Raw genomic sequence first — 26134 nt, 5'->3', positions numbered from 1 at the left:
TATAGCAGCTGTACAATCAGGTGTACTATAACATACAAGTGTAAAATAGAATTACGCAAGACCCAGGTGTGTGTAATAACGCCTTGAGAGAATAGCCAATAATTTTCTTCGTGATGAACGGTGAAGGAGTAAAGAGTAGCGCGGGTAGGGGAAGGTTTAAATCCAATAAACCCTCACTGCTAATCTTGATGCAGAAAACTGTGAAAAGCCATATTAAGAAGAACTATTGGAGCATTTAATAAAAATTCCCAATTTTTCTTCGTATCATATATAATTTACTTGGAAAATACAGTTAAAAGCCATATTGAGGGCTTCTTTTAAGAGCTTTGAATGAAAATGTATCATTTCATTGAGGAAGAGCTAGGCAATATTGATTGACAGGCACATATTTGAATCGTATTTTTCTGGGTATCTCATATAATTTCTTTACAAAACACAGTGAAAAGTCATATTAAGAAGCTTTTTTGGGAGCTTTAGAAGGAAATATTCCCTGTTTTTTGAGCCAGAACTTGGCATTGCTGATTAAAAAAGCACATATTGAGTCAGATTTTCTTTGTATCTAGTGGAATTTTGTTTCTGAACACAGTGAAAAGCCATATTAAGAAGTATTCTGATAAGTTTTAATAGAAATGGCCGATTTCTTTGAGCCAAGACTATGTATTCATAGTTGAAAGGCAACATTAAATTATATTTTTTTTTCGTATCTTGTACAATTTCATTGCAAACGACAGTGAAAACCAATATATGTAGGTACCATTGAGAGCTTTTAATGGGAATGGTATTTTTCTTTGACGTGAGATGTAAATTACACCAAGAAAGTATATACAGACGATGGCATTATCGTAACATTGAATATTCATAGGGACGATTATCTGAACTATGAGACAAGCAGACGATGGCATTATCGTAACATTGAATATTCATAGGGACGATTATCTGAACTATGAGACAAGCACTAATACTAATGCTATTAAAAATGTATGCATCTCTTCTCATACAAACTATATATTAAATTCCGATGTAGTGATAAGAAAATTCATGTGTGATATCACTGGATATGTAGGAGTAACATTTATAGACAAACTAGTGTTCAAAGATAAAATATGGCCAGTGACAGATGAACAGGATTTTTCTAAGACCAGAAACAGGCTAACCGATTTTATATACAGAAGATTATACATTAATTATTTCTTCTTCATCAACACTCAATTATTTTTCTGTTTTTTGTAATGATGATTTACGTAAGATGAGACATTACTGATTTATTTTTCAATGCAATGGAAAAATTTTTTTTAACCTTACTCAACTAATGCTTTTGTTTTTTTTTTGGCAATGTTTTTTTTTGCACGTAAGATCAGATTTCAGTCATTTTTTCCAATGCAATGGAAAAGGTTTTAGTCTTATATTTTTCAATGCAATGGAAAAGCTTTTTACCCACCACTCACTTAATATTCTTTCTGCAATGACAATTCACGTAATTTGGCAGACTCCAGAAGGAAAATTTCAATTGAATTTTTCAGGAAAAACTAGAGAGTCTAAAATTTATCAATGGAGAAGAAGAAAGTAATAATTGTGCGGAAACAGTTTAAGAAGTAGCTGCCGATGGCGTCTTAGGGATGAAACTTCCGAAATGTAGCGAGAAATATTGGTAAAGAAACTTTAAGTCTGCTAAAAAAGAAGAGAGTTTTTTACAAGAAGTATTTGAATGATTGATCATATGAGATTAAGAGGAATGTAAGAGAAGTTGAGAAAGCATTAAGGTGTGATTAAGGATGTGTAAAGTGGTTGCCATGTAAATGTAAAAGACAGCACAAGATCTGGTTGATAAAGTCAACGGCATAAAATATATTTTTGGTATTACGAGAAAATAGTAGAAAGTAGTCAGCCTGTTTTTGGGTCAGTGCTGAACTGTGAAACAGGTACTGGAAAGGATTTATATATATATATATATATATATATATATATATATATATATATATATATATATATATATATATATATATATATATATATATATATATATATATATATATATATATCTGTGAATGTCTAAAATCATGTTAAAGATGACATTCACTGATGAATGTCCAAAATTCTTTTTTATCCGCTTGGATATTTTTAGTTACTTTAGATGCATTATTAATAAATATAGTAGAAACAGTGAAGCTGTGTAGAATAGGCAAGATCCAGGTGTGTTTTTTTTACAGGCAAAAAAAGTTTGAAAGCAAAAGAAGGTAAGTCTAAAAACCAAGATTTGAATATTAAAGGACACAGTGAAGACAGTGATGACAGTTTGGTTGTGAAAAAGCAATGCTTCCAAAAGAAAGAATGACTTGCTAGATGTTTCGAATTATCTGTGGATAGTTTTGGGTACCCATTGAACAGACTATATTTCAAAGAGTAAGCTGTCAGAAATGGTTTAAGGTTAAGAAATGTGGGCGATGGTTCGCCACATTCTAGAGCTATAATGAAGGAAATGTTAGGATGACTTAGGACTTGTTCTTCGGATGAAGGACGACAGATTTTCAAGGACCGTCTTTTTCAGTCACCCATCTAGGGCTAAAAGAAAAATAGATTTTCTCCAAATGGGGTGGAATAGGTAGTAATAGAAGATTTAAAAGAAATTGGAATGTTATGCGAAAGGGTAAAGATGGAAGCTCTGAATAAATAAAGATAAAAGAGGAGAATGCTCACCTGTGCTGGCTTCAAGTGTCTTGGTTCTACATTGAGGTGTTAATAGTAGTAGTAGTTGATCATTGTGCTTCATCTGGATCGTCTACCCACACTAGATATTTTGAAGATGACCATTCATAGATATAAAAGACATCGAAAAAAAATCACTAAAATAAATCAGTACTAAAGGATGTATATTTATTTATTATTAAGAAGATTTACACGCATTATTCTTACTCCTACAGTTTTTTGTAACGGGAATAAAATCAACATCGTAGAAATAAAAGACTATATTCTCCACTAAAAAGTCATTAAAGCAAGACAAATCCGAAAACTTTTCAAAAACTCTTCATAGGTATGTCGTTTTAAGCAGAATACAAAATCAATTTTTAGACATCCAGAACTCTTTGTTGGAAAATCTTGCACTGTCCTCAGACTTTGGATTATACCTCTTCTTTTATTTCCAACGAGGATCTAGATTCAGAGTTGCAAAACGCTTATGGTAGACCAAGAGGATCGAAAAATTCTTCTTATTTGATAGTTTAAAAAATTTGAAGCTAATGCGTGATTTTTGCGTCTGATGCGATAATTCTAGTTATTGCAACACTATTATAAGTTCTAATATGTTCGATAAAATATGACAGTGTGCAAAAGGATTTGTATCTGGCCATACATGGATTCTTTCTTAAGCATTTTTTATTTATAGTGCAAAGCCCAATTGAAAAATTTCATCAGATATAATTTGCAAGTACTAAGTTAAATCAGGGCCTATATTATTACTTTGAAAAAAAGTTCACTCTGAAAGTACAGTCCCAGCTCTTAATATACTAAAATTTTGGGTTTCCAGCAAGTCTAAAATAACGATTTCCTGATTCTTCGAAAACAGGGAAGAATATTCATTTAATAAGTAGTAGTGGAATCACTATCAAGTCTGTGCATTGTCTATTTATGTAAGGCTTGGCAGGTTTTCTCAAACGATTAATAATTCCCAAATATTGTCCACCATGCCCAATCAGTTGTGATCATATGTTATTCCAAGCTTTAAGTCGCAAATCCTAAGAAAACATAATTTCCAAATGCAGTAATGCCGATTCACAGTAAAATATATTTCTCGATTAAGCTTTCAATGATAAAAAAACATACTGAACTTTACAAAAAATTGATAAAACATATTTAATTTACTATTTGTACAAGCGTGTTCTTCAATAAAAAAATATATATTTGAACGAGCTATTAAGCTACCTAAATCACATTCTTTTTACATAATATTAATATACTTGATTTTATTTGAATGTGTCTAGTAAAATCATAAGTCAACCCACTAAATTTTAATTTAATTTAGTCATAAATTTCATTATTTTAAAACAGGATATTCAAGAGGCACCAGCAGGACGCTGCTTTGGCTGGTACAAATGCTCAAATTGTAAGACAACATGGAACTCGGCTTACTCCTTGAGGGGATATGGACAACAATGCAGAAACTGTTTTTATAAAGGCTATAACTATCCCTACAAACAGGTTAGTTGTTAGTTTTTTTCTAAAGATCTTAAATGCAACATTAGCTATTTACTTCAACTTTGAAGAACTCTAAAACCCTTTCTCGGAGATGAGATTAAAATAAAACATATCGAACGAAGATACAACGCCGTTGGGAAAGCCTCTTCCAAAAAAATCGATTAATTTTTTTTTCTCTCAGTGTCACTGTTTATCATTTTTACTCTACTAATAGTTTTTTTTCTGTTTCATTTTATTCTTTTCCGAGAATTGACAATTTTGGTGTCAAGCTATCAGTTTTCATGAAAACCATATTAGTATTGTCGTGGGAAAACTAAGTGGTTGGCAATTCCATTGATTTTATCGAAAAATATTTTCTAGTAAAATTTAGCCTTTGCTGGCCATCATAGAAACAAATAGTAACATCATAGTAACCTTTGCCTTTTTTCTGGTTAGACAAAACAATAGCTTATCCTACAAAACTGAAGAGTAATATTGAAAGCGATTTATTGATTAAGTGACTTCAGATCATTTGACAAGAAAATTTTACTTTTGAATAAAAAGAACTCAATAGGCTCTTAAGAGAGCTCTTATAAAAAATACTTTTTATCTCCATCAGATTACTCTTGTTTAAACAGCCACCGCTAAAGCATTGGAGAAAAAATTTCTTAATCAACGAAAAGTATTTCTATTAAAACGACCAGAAATAGGTTTTTAAAAAAGGTTTTTTAAATAGGATTTTAAAAAGAGGTTTTACACAAAAGAGTCTTTCCTAAGGAAAGTAAAAAGGAACATTAAACCAATTCTGAATAGGCAAAAAAGTCAAATAAGGTTTCAAGCTGAAAACTACCATAAATAACATTAATAAATAAATTAAAAACTAAAACTATCAGAAATTGCGATGAATTCCCAAGTCAAGCTCAAAACAAGCAGAAACTACCATGATGAGGAGTAGGCGACTAGCACCACCTCTGCTTTCTGCGGACCAGAACATAATTTAAATTTTACTAAAAACAAAATACATTTCAAACGTTTTCTATTTTTAACTTTTATATGTCCAACATTTTTAAGAGTTGTCAAGGAAAAAACAACAGCATTTTTGTGTAATAAACCATCAATCCACATTCATTTGTTGTTGTTTTTTTCAACAGTCTTGGTTGTGATAGTTTTTTTCTTCTTTGATGTTATGAGACATACATAATAAATATATAGCTCAAAATGGGCATATAGCTCGAAATGTTGGTTTTCTACAGTAAATCGCAAAAGTAGAAGGCTTGCTGTCAATCCCAGCTACCTCAGGGGGTCTCTGACTCTCCCTGAATGATTTACCTATCTTACAAACGCTACACCAGTCTCTCGGGGGGATGGTCGCAAACTGGTGTATTTATGCCATGTTTCTATGGGAGCTAACACATATTTCCGTATCTTTAAGGCTACTAATATATATTGTCTTGTTTCTATGGGGAATAGGAACCCTTTAGTGCTTCAAAAGCAATACAGACTCATACAAAAATTTATTCTTAAGCCCTAAATGTATTGTTTCTAAAGCATTTTAGGGCTAATGTATTTAAGAATAGAAATTTCTTCATGACATTCTCTCTGAATAATATTTATTTGGTAAATCCTTAGTCTTGTCTTTTGACGGTAAATCCATGATATTGGAAATAAAATACGACTATTATTTTAAAGAACACACGTATTAAGAGTGGCTTTTTGAACAATCTAAAAGGCCATTATTTTACCCCTAAAACTTTGCTTTCTTGGATAGGATGTAGTTAGCACTTAGATATTCCGCAACCTTGCGGTGGATGACATAACAAGTGGTAAACTTGACATGATTTATAAATAAACTATAAATAAATAAATAAACCACAAATATTTGTGCATATTTTTTGCATGGCATAGACATGGCATGGCATTTTTAACGAACCATTTTGAACGGAAACATTTAGTGCAATACCACTACCCTTTTGCATACTAGCTGATGGTGGTGGTGATGATTTGATGATGACCACCACCACTGGTGTCATAAAATAACTATTTCTGCTACTACTAGTATTGGCGGTAGGTGTGATAATATTTTCAAAAATTGACTAAAAATTATCTTCTTCTTCTTTTAATGTTAGACTACTAAGTTCCTTTAATTTCTTTTGCTTATTGATAGAAAAACTTTTTGTAAAGTTTAATGTATTTAAAAAGCAGTATATATAATTGTCAGATGATAAAAGTTCTCTACGATTTGTAACAATATCATATATTAAATCAAGTAGATGAAAATTTTACCCTGAATTATAATTCGTTTCCCTTAATATCAACTTGAATGTGTTCACTTTCCTTGAGATAGGTTGAGACTTTTTTTTAGGTGTTCACTATATTAGTGTGGTAGTAGGTCTCCAACACTTGACAACACTGAATTTTGCTCCTTTGATTGTGTTGTTTTTTTTCCAGAATCTTGAATAGGCGTTTCCTTTTTATCAATGGCATTTACCTTGACTGGTTTCATGTGAGAGGGCTTATGTTTGTTCCCTTGTCGAAGTTCATCTTGAAGTAAAATTAGTTTTATCACAGCAAATTCTCTCATTATTAATGAATTTACTAATATTATCACTAAAAGTGTTCCATTAGTGAAAGGGCGATTGATATAGGCATCACTTTGTAAGGTTTAGCCATTTTTTATAGAGAAAATTGTTTGTTCAATTATTAGTAGTAAAAGTGTAAAAAAAGCTATTTCTTGTAAGAAAGCTGTTTCATTCACTTGTTACCCGCTTTGATTGCTCGAAAGAAGAAGTTCCAAACGGGGCTGTAACCCAACTTTGGCTTCACACGACTAATATCCCTTTCATAATTAAATAGCCTCTAACACAGTAAGCTAAATCAGTAAGCGGTCTGATTCAAATACAAAATCACAGATCGTAGTCAAATCAGAGTGGCCGGGGTTGGAACAAATAGTCATCAGAGACTACTGACATCTCTCAGGATCAAAAGGAGGTGTAAGGACCCCCTCTCGTATTCCCCAAAAATTGTGGGTAACTGAATGTATGATACTTCAATTACTTTTTGTTTTTGCGAACATAGAGTAAAACATTATTAAATAAACGAAATTGTTTATTCAATTGACAGATTTATTTTGATTGACTTTGATCAAGAATGAAAAGATTGACTTTGAGCGGAGAAAAATTTATCAATTTAAAACTCTGTTCGGATCATTTTTCGGCTGACCAACAATGTCTGGCAAGACTAGATTAAAAAAAAAACACATTAAAAATTGTAATACAATAATTTTGGAAAATCCAAAGAAATTTTACAATGAGTATATGAGAAAAATCCTAAGAGTGTATCACGTATATTGAACCAGACAACAAATTCATACAAGGACTAAATATAATAAATCTTACGAACCGAACTCTTGGTTGATGATCGATAATTTATCTGATACTCTTGAACACTTTTTGAGGAAACGCTAATATTGTTTATTATCCCCTCTCATCAAGAATAGATTTTGTAACTATCGTCTTCCATAATCTGTTTGGTAAGAGCAAGTGTTTGAGAATAGTTTCTTGGAATTTCACTTACTATATTTCTTATAGTCTAGTTCGAGATTCAAGTTCCCTCATAATATTAGAGAATGAGATTTATCCCAGTGCTCCACAGCTAATGCTGCTGTCAAATAATTAAGCTTAATGTGAAACCCATGGTTAGATTTTATTGGATCTCAATCAGGACACATCTAAAAATTTGCTTGCAGTCACCGATATTTTTGATAATAAAATTACCTAACATCTTCAAATGAACAACAAAGAGGCCATTAGTTGACATCTTAAAACTAAATATATCAAGTAGTCTTAACACTACATAAAAATAGACATTTTTTTTACCGTCAATGGCACTTCAAAGCCTGCACTTGGGAAAACTAAACTCAAGTATGGTATTGACAATGAATTAACCATTCTCATATCTGAGCTCTGTTTGATCTAGCTTAAAGTAATGCTGAAATTTGAGATGGAGTTAAACAACAGACTAAGCAAAATCACCCTATTTTACATACCCTAGCAGTTAAGAAGAAAAGGAGTAAAAAATATTTGAAACTCAACAGAAACTATCTTCTCCAAGCGAGTAGTGGCTGCTTTTACTGCCGATATTACTACTTAAAAAAATAGCTAAACCCTGCAAGTTAATTCATAAGAGGGCTCACCATTTTACCAGTCGTATGTCTTAAGGACAATATCTATGATTAATTGGCAATGAGAATATTGCCGACGATCAAAAATTGCTCATGCTTAAAATGTGGTTCGACGATTGAACAGTCAAAACCCATGCAAAAAAAAAGTTAATGTAGGTGTCAATGACAATTTGCAAACACCTAAAAGTTCTGGAACATAAGAACTATCAATAACACCAAAATTAGAATATCTGAGGTCGTTGAAAACAGTCAGCGGTGGTAGATCATTTGAGCTCACTTTATACCATTTAGTCATCACAAAAATATTTCGTAGAATACGTTGTAACTTTACTCTTATTATACTTTTTTTGAAGTCTATGATGCTCTTTTTATTCATTTCGTAAAATTCAAATAGCTTATTCGATGCAATATCACACAAAAAATTCTCCAATGAAAAATTAAAATCCGTAACTGCCAAAAAAATTAAGTAGGCTCATAATTATAATACCCATTGTCGTTCCAACAATGAAGTAGAAACCGTTCTCTCCTTTTTTTGCAACAAATGAAGCGTTGACCAGACTTTTCCTCCCCAAAATTCAAAACCACGACGATATCAGTCTCTTAGAAATAAACTAATTGTTGGTTTGTTTTTTTCCAATCATATCAGGATAGGTATTTTTCTACTGTTAACAACTATCATAGTCAAAGTTGGAGAATAAGAACCCTCTAGTGCAAGAGCAGAAATTCTTTAACACAGGAATTAAAATCCTTAGTTTGAACTGCATATCTTCTGTGTAGTTTACACAGATTGTATAATCAGTACTTTTCATCACGTTCGTCTGCATAAGTACAGTTCACATATGACGAGCAGCTGCTCAATGTATTCAAATGATTGGTTGTATTTAGATTATTTTTTTACTATCGACTCTCAAACTTTTGATTATATACTATTTCTTGCCCCGAAATGTTTATTTTACATCAAGTACCCCACTTATGCTGATCTACTATTGGTTCCCATGAGATGGGGAGTAATTGAAAACCTGGGTAATGGGTAAAAAATAGTTTTGTTTTGTCTCTTTCAGAATATCAATAAATAGATAGAATGCACTTGGACCTTGACGCATAAATCACACACAATAATCCAGAATCATATTTCATGAAATCATTGATCGTGCTTTGACTGAAGGCTCTCTGACAACCTTTTAAAATTAACATTTCATTTGAACTGTTTTTCCAAAGTAACAAGATTACATCTGATATTTTTCTGTCCACTTCATTTGATATAGATTTATTTCCAGGAGGCTTATCAAAAAATTAACACCCAAAAATCCTTTTTGTAAAACAAATAAGTGACTTTTGGGAATCTATTGATCCAAAAATGCCTATTACTTAGAATCTGTTTCTAAGATTACAATAATAAGAAGGATGAAAAATGGCGATAGAAGCCTAGTTGGTTTTTGATAGAAGTAGAGATCACTATTTCAAGTCGAAATAACACCTCCCAAAATTCTATGGCCAATAGTTTGATATAATAACCCTAAGTAGAAATTGAAGCAAAATAAAATTATAAACGTGCTTAATACAAACAAACATAAACAAATAACAACAATAATAGCATTGACGCCATGTTTGGCTGCAATAGGTACTGGGGATGAAAAATGGCGATGGAAGGCTAACGTTTTTTATGGTTTTGGGTAGTAGAAGTAAAAATCGCTGTTTGATATGATTCCATTGATATGATTTAGACACACACACACACACACACACACACACACACACACACACACACACACACACACACACACACACACACACACCAACACACAAACACAAACACACACATACACACATACACATACACACACACACAAACACACACACACAGACACACACATACACACACACACACACACACAAACACACATACACAAACAAACAAACACAAACACACACATACGTTCGCAAACATACACACAAACACACACATACACACACACGGAGAGAGAGAGAGGGGAAGAGGGGGAGGGAGCGAGAGAGAGGGTGGAGAGAGCGAGAGAGAGAGAAAGAATAAGAGAGAGAGAGAGAGAGAGAGAGAGAGAGAGAGAGAGAGGAGAGAGGGAGAGAGAGTGAGTGAGTGAGTGAGAGAGAGAGAGAGTGAGTGAGAGAGAGAGTTAGAGAGAGACTTAAACACACACACACACACACAGACACAAAGGGGGGGGGTATAAATTCAGTTTTTTCTTACGTTTTCAATGGCTAAACTGACCAATTGTTGAGGGTTTAGGATGGCCTCGTCCATATTCGAATGATTATCTATCATTTTATAATCAACACGCCCAGGATATTGCATGTCTTCTTCATTTAAAAAATCTTGAAAAGTATATTCCACATCTATCTTTTGGTTGATGTTGAAGAATCAAGAATCTGCATTAGTCTAAAATAAGAAATATAGTTTTAGTATTAATTTATGTTCTTTTTCTGTCTAAATAGATCAAAGAGAACAGAATGTCTAGAAAGAAAAAAAAATCATCAATATTAAAATAAATGTATGTAGTGCCACCAAAAAATCTTTCCTCCATATCCCTCAATTCATGTTTTCCAGTTCTCCTTTTGCCATCCTTAGCCTGCCACCCCCTGAAGAATTTCACCTCAAAAGTCATAGGTGTTGATCACCTATCTTGAATCTTGAATCTCCCCTTGAATCAAACCCCTCATCTTAGATCTCGGTTGAATTCTTGAAGATTTTCTAAGAAATGTTTTGTTAAGCTTTTCAGGCTTTGAAGCAGGAAACTTTAGCTACATGGCATCTAATTGCAGACAATTTGCTGTCCTTTCCTCAAAAGTGATTAATTTCCGGTTTAATTCCCGTTTAGCTCAATCCCATTGAAATCACAATGGTTTAACTCAACTTTCATGAAACTCAACCCTTGTGCAAGTCAATCCCCATTTAACTCAATCCCCTTTATCCCTACCCCTATTTAATGTAACTTTACGGAACACATATGACAGACCACCACCAGAAAAATCCCAAGGAAAGAAGGATGAAAAGTTTTAATTAACCTTCTAAGAATTCTAACAAATTCCTTTAGGCCTAAGCCCAACAGAGTCTGAATTTATAGGGGAGATAAAATATATGGATTACCCCCTGAAAACCATAGTCACGCCGGCGAATTCAATAGAGTCAAATTTAATACATATATAGGCGAAAAACAATATATATTTACGCAAAGTTTAGAAAAATAAATAAATAAGCTGTAGGTAATTCTCTTTAGATTTTATTCTGAAAAACACTTAGAGAAAAGACACAAAAAAGAGTATGCCGTCAGAAAAATCTCGAAATCTTATCCTACGGGGTGATGCATAAGAGTTAATTCAAAATGTAATTAAAATGAATAAAAAAGGACTTCAGTACGTTTCCAGTGCCACGTAAACCCTCTCCCTTCCTCTAATCTTCACTTTAACGTTAACCAATATATTTGACTGTTTCATTTCAATCTTCTTTGATTTAAGCATATTTCACTGCTAACTAATATATTTCTACTCTTTTTTTTTCATATTGGCTTTAATATAATTATTATCCCCATACATATTATTATCTTCCATACGAAATTCATCAAAAAATACCGTTCAATTCACATGATTACATCCATGTAGCAGTCTTGAATAGATTAGTAAAATAGACTTTAAAAATAATCATCCCTGTTTAACATTCGAATATACCTAAGGCATTCGATTGACAAAATGGATTAAAAAAGTTCAAGTTTGGCAATTCGTCTAAACGTATTCAGTTAGTGCTTGCATTTATGTTAAACATATTGGGTAAACAAATTTATTATAAAGGTAAGTTTGATCTATGAAAAATGTGGATTTATTATTTTACTTAAAAGAAAAGAAAAAAGGTAAGGCACACATAATTCTTAATTGATTACATTTGAAAATCTCAAATTCATTTTGAAGCTGCTTCAAAATTGATACTGTCGCCACGTTATCATGGAGTATATAAACAAAAAAAAATGTAACTAAACCACTATCCAAAATTCTTTGTTCTCGCACATTAAATAGTACGGTCTGATTTCAAATAAAAACATGGTTTTTACTTTCTGTATATATGACATTTAGCTAAGACAAGCCTCAGGCAGTAGAATTAGGAATATAGGTAAAATTATGTGCCCAAATAAAGGTGTATCTTGTGTATGGCATAGGCAAGCTCTATTGCCAAAACAAAGATATATCTTCTGTGTTGCATAGTGTCCTTGCAGTTAGTGTCCAAATAAAGGTGTGCTGTCTGTGGGATAGGCTAGCTTTAGTGCCCAAAAATGATGTCCTGTCAGGAGTACATACATTCATACTACCTTCGTTTGTCTTAGACCAAGGCACTACGTATCAAAGGAGTTGCCATAGAAACTTCAGAAAGGACTCATTCGATTGGAAATTGAAAGGTCTAGTGCTCTTTCTAATAAGGAATGTGACTGGAGAGCTGCTAACCCACCTATTACGCCTTCCATCTCCTAAAACATATCAAATCAAATTTTAAGATTGCCATATTGTTAAACTTAGTTGAAGGGTTCGGATATTATGTCTTTGAGGATAGCACAATCCCACGGTCCTCAGGGCAAGAGTTGTAAGTTATCCCTAAAGGGTGTATATCTTTTTTAAAGAAAGGATAGTCATCATATGCACTTCATAGGGGTCTCTATGCATTGGTAATCAGAAGTTTTAGTGCCATTTTGAAGAATTAAAAGGATTTTCCAATCCTTTTTGGTCATATTTCCCAAAAATACATCCAATATAAATTTTGAGATAGCCCTTTTATCCCAAATAGTCTAAAGATAATACAAAATGGATTTTTGGGTTGAAACAAATCCACAGAGCCTGAGTACAAGGGCTGTTCATTATGCACCAAGGCCATTTAAGGTTCATGTGGAACAGAGGGTTGTATGAAGTGTAGAAGAGGGTTGTAAGAACTGACAGGTAAAGTCATGTATCCAGACTCCCGAAAAGCAAATTATCCTGAATATATATTGTTGTGAGATAATCCACGCACTTCGCTGTGTGGAAGATGCTGCGTTACCTACCAGACGAGTTAGAATCGGTTCCAAAATACCAAATTAGTCATATAATAGTTTCCTTCAAGAATAATGCCAACTTCCAAAATTTTTGTATAAAATCTGAGTCTAATGTGGCCGTCTCAAGTGTGGAAAAGTGATTGAAGTACGCCTCCTAGCTAAGAGGCAGTGCGCTAAGGGTCTACGAAAACACAGGCTAAATATTGTAGGTGACTGTAGCCGGTCGTTCAAAGGCTCTCCAAACAGAGCCAACAAGTTCATTAAGCGTAATTGGTGTGTGAGTCATGGTTAGAATACACCTGGGCCATATGAAGAGTCTTGGATTAGACATTTTAGTGCCGAGTTTGCTCCACCAGACCCAAATCTAGAAGCTAAGTATGAAAAGTTACTTGAGGATTCATTATCCTCTCAGCATTTTGGGTATGTTATAGATATGTCAATGCGTTGTCTTGTTATTCGCCTGCTGAAGAAAAACCATTCTCAGAGAATAGATAAACTTTGCAGAATGCATTTTGTTTATGGTACTGAGATATTAATGATTCATCTCCAAATTTTTGTATCAGATTATTTTTAATACATGACTTGTCCCAGATATTTTTAGAGTTGGAGTTTTATGCCAGTTCTAAAAGAGAGAAGACCTTGCGCAGTGCGAGTCTTACAGCCCTATTACTATGTCACCTGTATTGTGTAAATTAACGGAGCTATTGGTAATTGATAAGATAAATGCAGTATGTTTTTCGCCTGACACACAGTTTGGGTTTAAGCGTGGCATCAGTAGGGAGCATATTCATTCAATTCTAGCTAATGCATTAATAGATTGTTTTGAGACAGGAGAGACTGTGCATCTTACGGGGCACGATGTACGACTTGCCTTCGACTCTGGTATCCATTCTCACTTGTTGTTTTCAGCAAGTAGTAGAGGCTTAGACAAATCGATTATTGCGAGTCTTAGAAACATGTATAAGAAATAAAATATAAAAATTAGGCTGGGATCTAATGATGTTTCGGTTGTTCCGATCCCGGTTAAGAATGGCATCCGCCAAAGTGCAATTACATCTCTACCTTTATATAACAAAAGTCTCACAGATTCATAGACACGTGTTATGACTAGCTTCATTTTTCGTGTATTGGACTTGCCACTGCTCAATTATGCTGATGACATTCTAAATCTTAGTAGAGCTGTTTCTATGATTGTTTTCGAGTTTTAAGTGATATGTATGCTACTACTGGTCTGTTTTTTAATGCAAAAAATGAAGTCTTGACATTCCGCAGTGCGTATAGACCTCATAGTGCTGATACATTTAACCTTTGCAATCATGAGGTGGAGTCCTCGATGTCCCTCACGCATCCTGGACTACCTATTGGTAGAATCATGAAGTCTACTCGAGATGGACTTATCAGTCATTTTATAAATTAAACTTGTAAAGCATATAGAGTGCTCGTACTGGGCAAATCGGAATATAATCGACAGTTTAAGTGTTTTTCTTTTTTCCTTTTCTCAGTATTTTATACTCCATTTAAGACAATTTTCTTTTTTCCTACAAATGATTAATAAACTTATCATCATTGTCATCATTAAATCAAAAATGAACAAAAATAGAATTAAAGGACCTACAAAGCGTAAAATTAACATATATGAGCATCAATGAATAAATAAAACCCAAAACAAACCAAATTACAATAAATAACCAAGTCAAACTGTAAACAAGCTTGCATAACATAAGTAGGGCTCCATACCCCTATGCCTTCTTAAAGGCAAAACATAATTTGCACTTTAGAGAAAAAACACAGGCCTGTATTTATTTTCAGTTTGATATACAAATGCTGATACTTATTCCTTAGAATCTTAATAGTTTTGATTTATTAAAGTTATAAGAGAGAAAACATTTAATTTTTTCAGTAAAGTGCAAATTATACTACGGCCTTGATATGGCATAGGGGTTGTGAGCCCTACTCATGTTAATTTCTGCTTGTTTTGAGTTTGACTCGATATATATTGTAATATGTATTCGCTGTGGGTTTCATTTATTTATTGATGCTGATATGTGATAGTTTTTCGCTTGGTAGATCATTAGATTCTATTTTCGCTCATTTTTGATTTAATGATGATGATGATGATAAATTTATTTCCCATTTACTAGCCAAGTGCTGTGAAATTGAACAACTATTACCTTTGAACAGTGGATATACAAGACCCATTTGTGTCTAATTGGATTAAACTCGTTTTACAATCAATGCGAACGGACGTAATTGCTTTCTATGACCCATGAGATGCTTTAGCTGTGATATTTTTTGCCAAGTTGTATTTAGTAAAAAAGATTTTTCTTTTTTTGGACTGTTGAGTCAGGAACTGCGCGTTGACTGGTTTCATTTCATGAGATTCAGCCGAATAGATTAGTGCATAAAGCTGTACTAAATTTTGCCGTGCGGCCGAAATCAAAAGGAAATGCAAATGTCGATATTATCAAAACTGGTGGCGATTTTTTTTGCCGACGATCTGGTGAGTGAAGCGAAGGAAACAATTTGATCTGTTGCGAATTATGCTACTCGGCCAACCGGAAGGCAGAAAGTCATTGATACATTTACAGACATTTTGAAAGTTCTAGACTACTAGTGATAAGAATTCAGTGGCCCTGCCAAAGTTCGTTATATACGAACCAGACGAAGTCCCTACAATTTCCTGGCGAAGCAAACACTACGGTAACCCGCAAGGTAAATGATTTATGTCTAGAAATTAAGAACTTTTTGTCTATGGCTAAGGCACAGAGCCTCTGCTGCCCTTTGGTGAGTAGTGTCCCAGGCCTCGCCAATCATGTAATGGTCAATCCCCAGCCATCTCTTGCCGTTTTTCTTAAAATGCCAAAGTCTCTCGATAATCCCGTTGCTCGCAAGAAATTTTTGGATAGTGTCTGCCCCAAATCAGCCAAAATAAGGGAGCTAAGAAAGGTGAGACAGGAATTGAAACTGTTCGTCTAGTCCAAATCTTCTGCTGAAAAGATAGTTGAGGAAACGGAAGTTAGTAAGCCTGAGATCTCTGCCATACTCAAAGAGAAAATGCTTATTACTTAGACTTAGCTCCTCCCACCCCTGAGGGTGCATAAGGCAGCAACAGTGGTTCGTCACGACGACCTGTCCTGAGCCCTCAACCAAAGCTCCTCCATCGAAGACCTCGCCAGCCTAACCTCCTTCTCTAAAATCCTGCCAATGGTCATTTTGGGTCTCCCTGACTTGCAAAGGCCAGAGGGTGTCCAACACCATATGTCATGAGGTAGCCTTCCATCACCCATTCGCACCATGTGCCCCCAATACATCCATCGTCGCTTTCTAATGGCATCAAAGATGGGAGTATGATTTGTCATGATATAAATCTCATCTTTTCTTATTTTCTTCGCCCAATGTATATTCAAAATAGATCTTAAGCAGCTATTATCGAATGCCCGTAGTCGTTTTCCTAGTTGCGCAGTGATGCTCCAAGTTTCACAGCCATATTTAAGGATAGAGAGGACATTGCTATTTTAAATTCCGAGCTTTAGCTTCTGGGAATATTTGTTATTTCTCCAAACATTTCTAAGACAATTGAAGGCAGAGCCAGCCAATGCTATTCGGCACAGAATTTCTCTTTCAGGATTGGCATCTTGCTTAAAAATGCTGCCGAGATATTTGAACTGTCTCACTACTTCAATTTCCTCATTGTTGACCAAAAGTCCCTCAGCTAAGTCATGAATGACCGCATTTGACATTGATTTAGTCCTTTTAGTGTTTATGGAGAGTCGAACAGCATTTTCCACACGCCCAAGTTCATTTATATTGTGTTATATAGCTTCTGATTCGTAAGAGAAGAGTGCAATATCGTCCGCAATAAACACCATCATGAAGTTCTCTTAGTGGGTTTAATTTTAGACCCTCACTGAAGCTACATCCACGAAGCACAAAGTCTATGACTATGGCAAATAACAGTGGCGATAGAATGCATTCCTGCCTTACACCCGACTGAACCTTGAACCAGTCCGTTAGGCCACCCTCGGTTTGCACTGCGCACATAATATCGAGGTATAGCACTTTAATTATATTTACAATTTTGATCGGGATTCCGTAATGCATCAAAATTTTCCACATGGTCTCGTGGTGTATCGAGTCGAAGGCCTTTAGAAAGTCTATAAATGCTGTGAGTAGTTGAGCCTGCCATTCATTAGATTCTTTGAGCAGGACTCTCAGGCTAAATATTAGGTCACAACACGATCTGTTTTAGCGGAATTCATGTTGTTCATCTCTCAGAACTTTCTCCACTTTACTTTGAATTCTATTGAGAATAATTTGGCACAAAACCTTGCTACCAACTGATTGTAAAGCAATGTCTCTCCAATTATAACATTTAGTTTTTTGTCCTTTTTTGAAAAGTTTTACAATTACTGCCTTTGACCATTCACTTGGGACTTTTTCATCATCCAAACACACGACAAAAGTTTAAACATGGGCACTGTTTGAAAATGCTTATTGCTGTTTTGAAACTGGCTCCACCTACAATGACCCATATGAATCAGTTATGAGAACTTGCCTGCTGAAGAATTTCAAAGTTCTCCCAAAAAGATGCTATCCATGCCATGGAGTTGGTCACTTAGCGGCTAATTGTGTATTGACACCTATATGTGGTCGTTGTGATGCTTCTGATCACACATCCACGAAAGACAATATGTGCACTAAAGATATGTTCTGCATTTTTGGCAAAAAGAAATGCCACATATACTACCACATGATATGTCCGGCTAATAAAGCGATAATCAATACGAATTCCTTATCAAAATGAATCTAGAACCCATCCGTGCTAAGCATGCAGTTGCAGCGTGGAGTTTAAATTGCAATTTCCTTAACTGGTCTGTTTTTACTGCGGACCTTATTTCAAGATATGATATTGTGTGTTTGCAAGAACAAGTTGCAACCTCTTCCCGCCTTACCTTATTGAACCTGTGACAAAACCATCAGGTTTTTACGACCGCAGCCAAACGCTCTCGCACTCATGGCCAGCCATCTGCAACCTACGTTAGATCCTCTCTATCAACTTCTGTGTTTGAATCGGCATTAGACTTTCTCGCAGGCAAAATCCAAGATATGGTTATCGTGAACGTTACCTCCTTACGGACTATCGTGATGATCGATCAGATAGACTGTTTGCCAAAAGTAATGCAAGGCTATCAAAGTGTATTGATAAAATAAAAAAGTATGGACTTCCGTGTCTGATAACAGGTGACTTTAACTATGATCATAAAAACCTGAGGGGCAACAACTATTCAAGCTCTAAACAAGCTAATATGTTACTCGTTGTGCTAGGTTATGAGTTTATACTCGCGTCTAAGAAAATTTTTTTCATATATTCATAATTCAGGAACTCTGTCAAACCTATATCATGTTATGCACAATCAATCAGTCACATGGAGTGATATTCTTGTTTCTGATTAAAATTTTACGTCAGACCATTTTCTGTTGTTTTTCAATATCGATTTAAATGTTAGTGTTTCGTCTCCTCCTGGAAGGCTCCAGAAGCGACCTTATTTTGTTTGTGACTGGATAAATGCGTCTATGAGTTCATTTCAGTCGACTTGTGATGAAATCGTTTCAAAAACCGTGTTCCTTTTAACCTGCTGATGGTTAGTTCAAAGAAATATCCAGCGCAATCACGGATTCGGTTGAATATTTATTTTAATGAGCTTGTGCACGCATTACGTCTCGCGGAAAAATTAGCTGTACTGTTTAGACGGGTGTGACCTAGTACCGAAGTACGAAGCTGGTCTGCAAATGTTGATCTTCTGAACGCGTGTAATTTGACAAAATTTTGGCTTTTGGTATGGCGTGAGGCTGGCTATCCACGAGACGGTTGGGTGAATAAGCTTCGAATTCATAGTAAACATAATCTCGCGAAAGAACTTTTTCTACACCGTAGTGCAATTATTCGTTCTTAATCTCAGGCTGTCCTTACACACCCGAACAAACTTTGGCCTTCATTGTTTAAAGAAAGGTCTCATGTAACAATAACCTCAATATCTTGAGACAATTAGGTTCAGCATTGTAGAAATGAATTTTCAGCTTCTCATATCCGGCTACAAAAAAGTTTCGATTTGAAACTGGATGATTTCTTCTCACATAAGCGATAAGAAGACAGTCTAGGTATTATAATTGCTAGGTGATCCATCCGTACTGCTATTAGAAAACCAAAAAAAAAGAAATCGCGTGGTTATGATAGTATATCAATTCAGTACCTGCTGTTTTGCAGCAAGATGTTCCTTGAGGACCTTGCCCTTCTTTTTCTAATGATTTTTGATCTGTGTATTGTGCCTGATTCTTTTTCAATAGGAATACTAGTACCTGTGCCTAAAAAGGGAAAGCCACTTTGACAGTGCTCATCATTCTGAGCTATAACTGTGGCTACAGTTTTTTTGTAAGTTATTTGAGGCATTTATTGTTGACGAACTGCGGTCAAAATGCACAGTTCCAGACCATCAATTCGACTCCCAGCCTAGTCTAGGTTGTGGCAACGCTCTTTCTGCTCTTGTTTCGGTGTTGATAGATGCTGATAAAAGCGATGAGAGCATAGCTCTCGCCGCGCATGATGTCAGAAGGGCCATCGATTCACTCTAATTCATGAGCAGATTATTTTAGACATGGGCCTAGCAAGTGTTAACCCATGTAGATCAAACCCTTTATATGATATATATCAAAATTTAAAAGCCGAGTTTAAGCTACCGACAAAACCAAACCTGACAAATAACCCGGTGCTTCCCGTTAAAAATGAGTGAGGCAGGGTGCATTGACATCACCTACCGCATTTAACAATAGCATCATTAAACAGCAATATAATTCAAATCTGACATACATTCTGAGCAGGAGTGATCGATCGCTAATAAGCTATGCAGAAAATGTACTTAGTCTGAGCAACCTCCTTCGTAGTTTAGAGGAGAATTTTATTCAGTTTTAAGTCAAATATGGAAAAATAAAACTTAATTTTAATGAAGAGAAATAATAAGTGATGTTGTTTAATGCTGTGCAAGGGTGTGTTGTTGATATTAGGCTGGGTGGTGCTACTGTTCGGCTTGCCAAACAAATAGTTTATTTGGGAATCCCTATTGGTTGGTCTATGCTTGAAACTTGCCACTTTTTGTAGAGTCATCTACAGAAATGGATCTCTTTAGCGTATAGCCGTGTTGTAGTTTATAAGTGTAAGTTTGATCGGTGGAATTTGGCCCAGCTGTACAATGCAATGGCAATACCCCATTATCTGTATTTAAGTCCCTTTTGGAGGATATTTCAAAAAGAAAGATAAAAAAGATGTCTACATATTGTAAATATGCAAAGTCCCTCTTACAGCTTCCACCATGGACAAGCCGTATTATGACAGATCAGTATGGGATTATCGGCCCTAATGAAGCGATCATGGCCCAGATCGCTAGATATAACTTTATTATTGTTACTCATTCTTGGGCAATTATTTTGAGGCAATAGTTTTAGTTTTTTGTAGTTAGATATCCATTTGTTCTTTTTCTGTGTGTGTTTGTGCATTCTTTTGTAGTGTGTTTTTCGCTTTTTTATCTTATACTCCATCTGTTTCTTTTGATGGGAAATAAATATATACATACATACAAACATACTGAATAAAGAGATATTTTTACACTAAAACGTGTAAATGTTTGTTTTTTTTTTCAGTTGAGTTGACTTTAGACTGCTTTAGAATGCAACGAGTTTTACTTTAGTAGCAGTAGGGAGTATACCCCCTGAAAAAAAAAGCCCACGTTATTTATAGCATTTGTATGGGTTAGTATATTATCTATAATTTGATACCAATTAGATGGTGATTTTGGAACATTCTGTGACATATTACAATTTGCCTAATTCAAACTTCTTGGGAAGTATTGTCTGGACCTCTCAGCAAAGGATACCTTTATGGCTATTTATTTTACATTTATTTGTTTATTTGCAGGAGCCTTTGGAAAGCAGACTTGGTGCTCGTGACTTACAAAAAGTACATCGTCAAGATCTTTGTGAAAAGTGCAAAGAGCTAGGATACCCTTGTTACTACTAGAGTCTACTTAGATAAAAATTGATTATGCAATGAGCTTTGAAATATTTTGCTAATGTAGATGAGAGAAGACTTTACGATATAATCAAAAATGGTGGACGTACTGTTTCTTAAAGTGTAATAAAGATTGAAACACTGTATTTTCAGAATTTTATTAGGTGTTTAATTGAAAATTAGCATAGTGACCAAAGGAAGGTGACAAAGGCCAAATTGTCGTATTTTTCTTGCAACACATTAATCGCAACGGAGAGAAGCCCTGGCACCACCCAAACAAAGAAAGGCTTGATTAGAAACAAAATCCTCACGTTGGTGAAATTTTCCTTTGACAAAGGCCAACTGTCACATTGGGCTTTCTGCTAAATGATTCAAGACAGAAAAGCAGAATAATTTTGAATTACAGACATAGTTATATACTACAAATACGTATTTTTTATTAAAAAAAATAGTGCATTAAACACTAAACAAACAAGAAAAAACTAAATAAGTGTGATGCAAAAATCAACAATAACGTTACATAAAAAACATAAATCACCACTAACAATTAAAGATTAATAATACTAAATAAATAAAATTAATAAGACAAACGAATCAAACCAAGGTAAGCCGAAAAAAGCCGATACGCTGTTTCCAAAAGCGTTTCGTGTAAACCAGTCAGCTTTTCAGTAATATTCGGAACGCAAAACTTATTTATGATTTTTCGATTCCTATACAAAAGAGGAAGAAGGAGAAGATCTCAAAAATACAGATAAAAACCACTCGAATATCGCTAAAATCCATGTTCCCGAAAATATGATAAAGCCCAGAAAGGTAAAGAACAGAATGATCTGACAAAGTAGAATAAAGCTTTCCAAGGCAATAAGATTATATTTGCCTCGATTTGCTAGAATTTTAAAGTAACAAATCTGGATCTTTGTTGTAGCATCTTGGATTTAAATTCTATTTGTTCTAATCAAAAAGTAGCGCGGTAGTAGATGGTGATCAATATCCTACGAATCTTTGTGGACCTACACTGTTGCAAGATGCAATAAACGGGGAACAAAGAGTACATGGCCGATTTCTTCGAGTCTTCTTCTCTTTGTGAGACCCGTAAATTGCTTTTTTTAAAGCTTTTTCCGAAGGAAGTCCCAACGAAGCGCGTAGGAGCCAATGCTGCATTAAACTGTGCTTCGGACATTATTTCTTCGCTTGTAAAGTGTGATTCCCAGAACATAAGGCTTCCGGACTTTGTTATCAAATGTCCCAGCTAAGTGCCAATGATCAGTGTTGATGCTTTCAGTACCCTCAGTGCCAAGGTGAATTCTTGTCTTTAACAGCTGCGTGATATTGTGGCCAAGGTTACTGAGGGACAGTCCAAGCTTGTAGCCCCTACTCAAAACACGAAAAAACCGTCCTACGCTGTCGTTGTAAGAAACCCACTCCCGGAGCTCAGCGACCCTATCCTTCGCATGAAGAAGCTCGAAACGTTGGATGGTCAGGACGGGATCGTAAATCTGAAATCTAAGCCACACAACAGAAATTGGGTTGTGATGGTACATGATAAGCGCTCAGCCGACACGCTGGCTGCAGCTGCTACTAGCTCCATTCCAAACGTTGAAACCAAAGTAATTGATAAAAAGCCTGTAACTGCTGTCCGTGAAATACCCATAACTATTCAAGAGCTGATTTAGAGGCCTCAGTGGAAGGACTTATTAGTCATAATCAAATCGGCAATTCTCGCACTTTTCGTCTCGAGTTTATTGACAAAACCGCTCTGAACGCGGTACTGAAGTCTGGAATCCATATTGGGTACGAAATTTTTCGCACTAAGCCCTTTCAATCCATTCCACGTCGATGCTTTCGCTGTCAAAGTACATAATCACCTGATTGGAGCTTGTCCCCGCTCACCAGCACATCCCAAGTGTTCCAGATGTTCTGGCCCTCATGTGAATTCCAAGGAAAACCCTTGCCAAGCCACGCCAAAATGTGCAAATTGCACTATGGAACACGTAAGTTTTGGTCTGAAATACAAAGTTCTCCGATCGGCTCTCAACAATGCTAATAAATGAATGCTCAAACTCCGTTTAGATTTGTGTCCCTTAATATTAATGGTACAAAAGACAATGATCTACTGATTAGTGAGCTGCTTGAAAATGATATTGTGTTTCTAAATGAGCACCTTCTCTCTAAAGTGAATGTTGATAGCCTAAAGCATTTTTGGACCCATTATAACTTCTTGAGAGCCGACCAGAAAACCCGTGGCAGACCATCAGGAGGTCTGGCCATCTTTTTCAGACACAAGACTTAGCCGATATTATTGCAAAGCGACGCTAACATCTTGGCGATAAAATGTGGTGATACTGCATTTATAAACATTTATTTCCCCTGTAATAAAAAGACTGTGCAGTCATTGTCCAGTTTTTCACAAGCATATAATCGCCTACGAACACTACTTAGCGACATTTCAAAACAAAATTCCAAATGGGGTCTCACCGGCGACATGAACACTGACTTATTATCTAATTCTGACCGATCTGAAATCTTTCTCGATTCACTACCCGGAGGATTCCATCTTGCTGATGAAGATCTTCTATTTACTTATATTCACAACTGTGGTGGTCTTACTTCCAACCTTAATCATGTAATTGTGTCTGATTCAGCTCTACTATCATCAATAGTTCATGTGGACGACTCTATAAGTGACGACGATCATTTACCAATCACGTGCCAACTATCTTTCTCCATGGCAGGCTCTGTGCAACGTAACTCTCCCAAGTGGTTCTCAAAGTTAAATTGGGAAAATACCAATGTTCCACTTTATGTATTGACATTGTCCCAGTTATTATCATCTATTAAAGTGCCTTTCCACTTATTGCAAACATCTGTATCTACAACTTCAACTCGGATAGATATCAACTCGTATTATCAGCAAATAGTGTTCTGTCTAAAGTCTGCTGCTAAAACAGCTGTTCCCTCCGAATGCGTGCGAACAGGTACTCGCAATCCCTTTTGGAAAGTTGATCCTGAAGTCAAGATGGCTAAGCAAATAGCTAAGTTCTGGCTCCGTATGTGGATAGCCTGTGATCGTCCTTCTTCTGGTTCAGTACATCAAATAAAACAGAAAACCAAACGAGAGTACAAATATTCCCTGCGTAGATCGAGACTGAATGCCTGGGATGGTCCTTGTGACAAGAAATCCTTGGATCGTGTTATAAACAGTGTAAAGTGTTCACCTCCAATTAATTCGTCTCTTCGGCTATCTGACTTCGTTTCTCATTATAAAAATATTTTGCTTTCATTTAATATTAATCTCCAAAATCATTTTGCAAAGCTTGTCAACTCAATCCGCCCAATTCGTATCAACCAATCTCAAGTGTTGTCGGTGGAATCTGGTGTTATCCTCCGAGCTCTTAAGCAAGTGAATAAGTCTGAGTCTCTCGATAGTGATGGTCTTTGCTTCAAGTTTTTTGCTTATGATTGTCCTGAACTGCTGAAGCATATGGTTTCAGATGTGTTTGGCACAGTCCGTTGTGCCAGATAGTTTTTTGTCCGGTTGTATACCTCCCATAGTTAAGAGGGGTAAGGACCCCAGTGCTTGCTCTAATCGCCATCCTATCACTGTGTCTTGTGTCTATCACCGTGTCTCCAACGTCTTCAACTGTCAATTTTTTACAATGATAATTTAGGCATTAGTCACGTTGCATATGCTGATGATGTTCTGCTTCTTAGCCGGACACCAAAATTTCACCAAATCGTGGTCGGTATAACCGAAAAGGACTCTGCCGTATTTATTCTAGTTTTGTGTGCCCCTGCTGTTTTTTTCTTTCGGGTTTTGCTTACCTCCTTTGCAAGAAGGATTCAAAGAAAATACGCTCAGGATATTTTAAATACTGCAAGTATTTGCTGCGTCTGCCTCGCTGGTATCAGAATCATACAATTGTTTCTAAATTTGACATCGTTGATGCACCCTCGCGACTAAAATATTTATCTAATGATATATCTCTTAAAACTCAGGAAATGATTGGTGTTTTTGACCCTCTTTGACCGTCTTTTGAATTGAGGTAATTTATTTATGTTGTATGTTGTTATGCTATTATGTTATTTATGTTGTTATGTTTTTTTCTTTTTTTTTGTGTTTACTCCTCAGTTTAATGTATTTTGTGGGTTATAAATAAATTATTATTATTGATTAATAGAGCAGAGGTATTGAAACATTAGAACGATCAATAATTAAATAAAAAATGACGAATAAATAAAACAGCTAGTTTGTCATATGCTTCAAGTAGCTCAACTATACTTGGGTGTTTGGATTCGAACCTTGCTGCTCTCTTGATCTTGATTAATTATAAATGAATAAAAGGAGATTAAAGAACAAAACTAAAACTTGAAGCAAAAAATAAACTTTTTTTTTCGCAGTTTATACAGCATACGTGTGCAAAAGTGATTCAAATAAACCGACTAATGACAATCTTTTATATTTGTAGAATTTTGAAAGAATAGCTTTTTATGAAAACACAAAACCAAGACAACTCACGGAAATAATTTTGTAAAATTCATTTTTCACATTATGTGGGTTGGGGCCATTTAGTTTTTTTTTCAGTTTGTCTATTAGTTTTGGTTTTACTTTTCACACACAGAACCTAAGAAGCATATTATCCGTGGTATCTTTGAGAAGTTATAATAAAAAAGTTTTTTACGGAG

At 35.2% G+C, this 26134-nt stretch overlaps 1 protein-coding gene across 1 annotated transcript in view; it reads left to right on the top strand.

Moving 5' to 3' along the window:
- The window catches only part of LOC136031907 (uncharacterized), a 57353-nt gene extending 35756 nt beyond the window's left edge, over window positions 1-21597 (top strand). Inside the window, exons 4-5 of the mRNA XM_065711902.1 lie at window positions 4042-4191; window positions 21359-21597. Of these exons, the coding sequence (XP_065567974.1) occupies window positions 4042-4191; window positions 21359-21460 (252 nt within the window). The 3' untranslated portion in view covers window positions 21461-21597. The remainder of the gene's footprint in view (window positions 1-4041; window positions 4192-21358) is intronic.
- The last annotated feature ends 4537 nt before the right edge of the window (window positions 21598-26134 follow it).

The sequence above is a fragment of the Artemia franciscana genome, chromosome 10, assembly GCF_032884065.1.
Source record: "Artemia franciscana chromosome 10, ASM3288406v1, whole genome shotgun sequence".
In the NCBI taxonomy this organism is placed as follows: Eukaryota; Metazoa; Arthropoda; class Branchiopoda; order Anostraca; family Artemiidae; genus Artemia; species Artemia franciscana.
The sequence above is the reverse complement of the archived record's forward strand: the minus strand, read 5'-3'. Positions and strand labels throughout refer to the sequence as shown.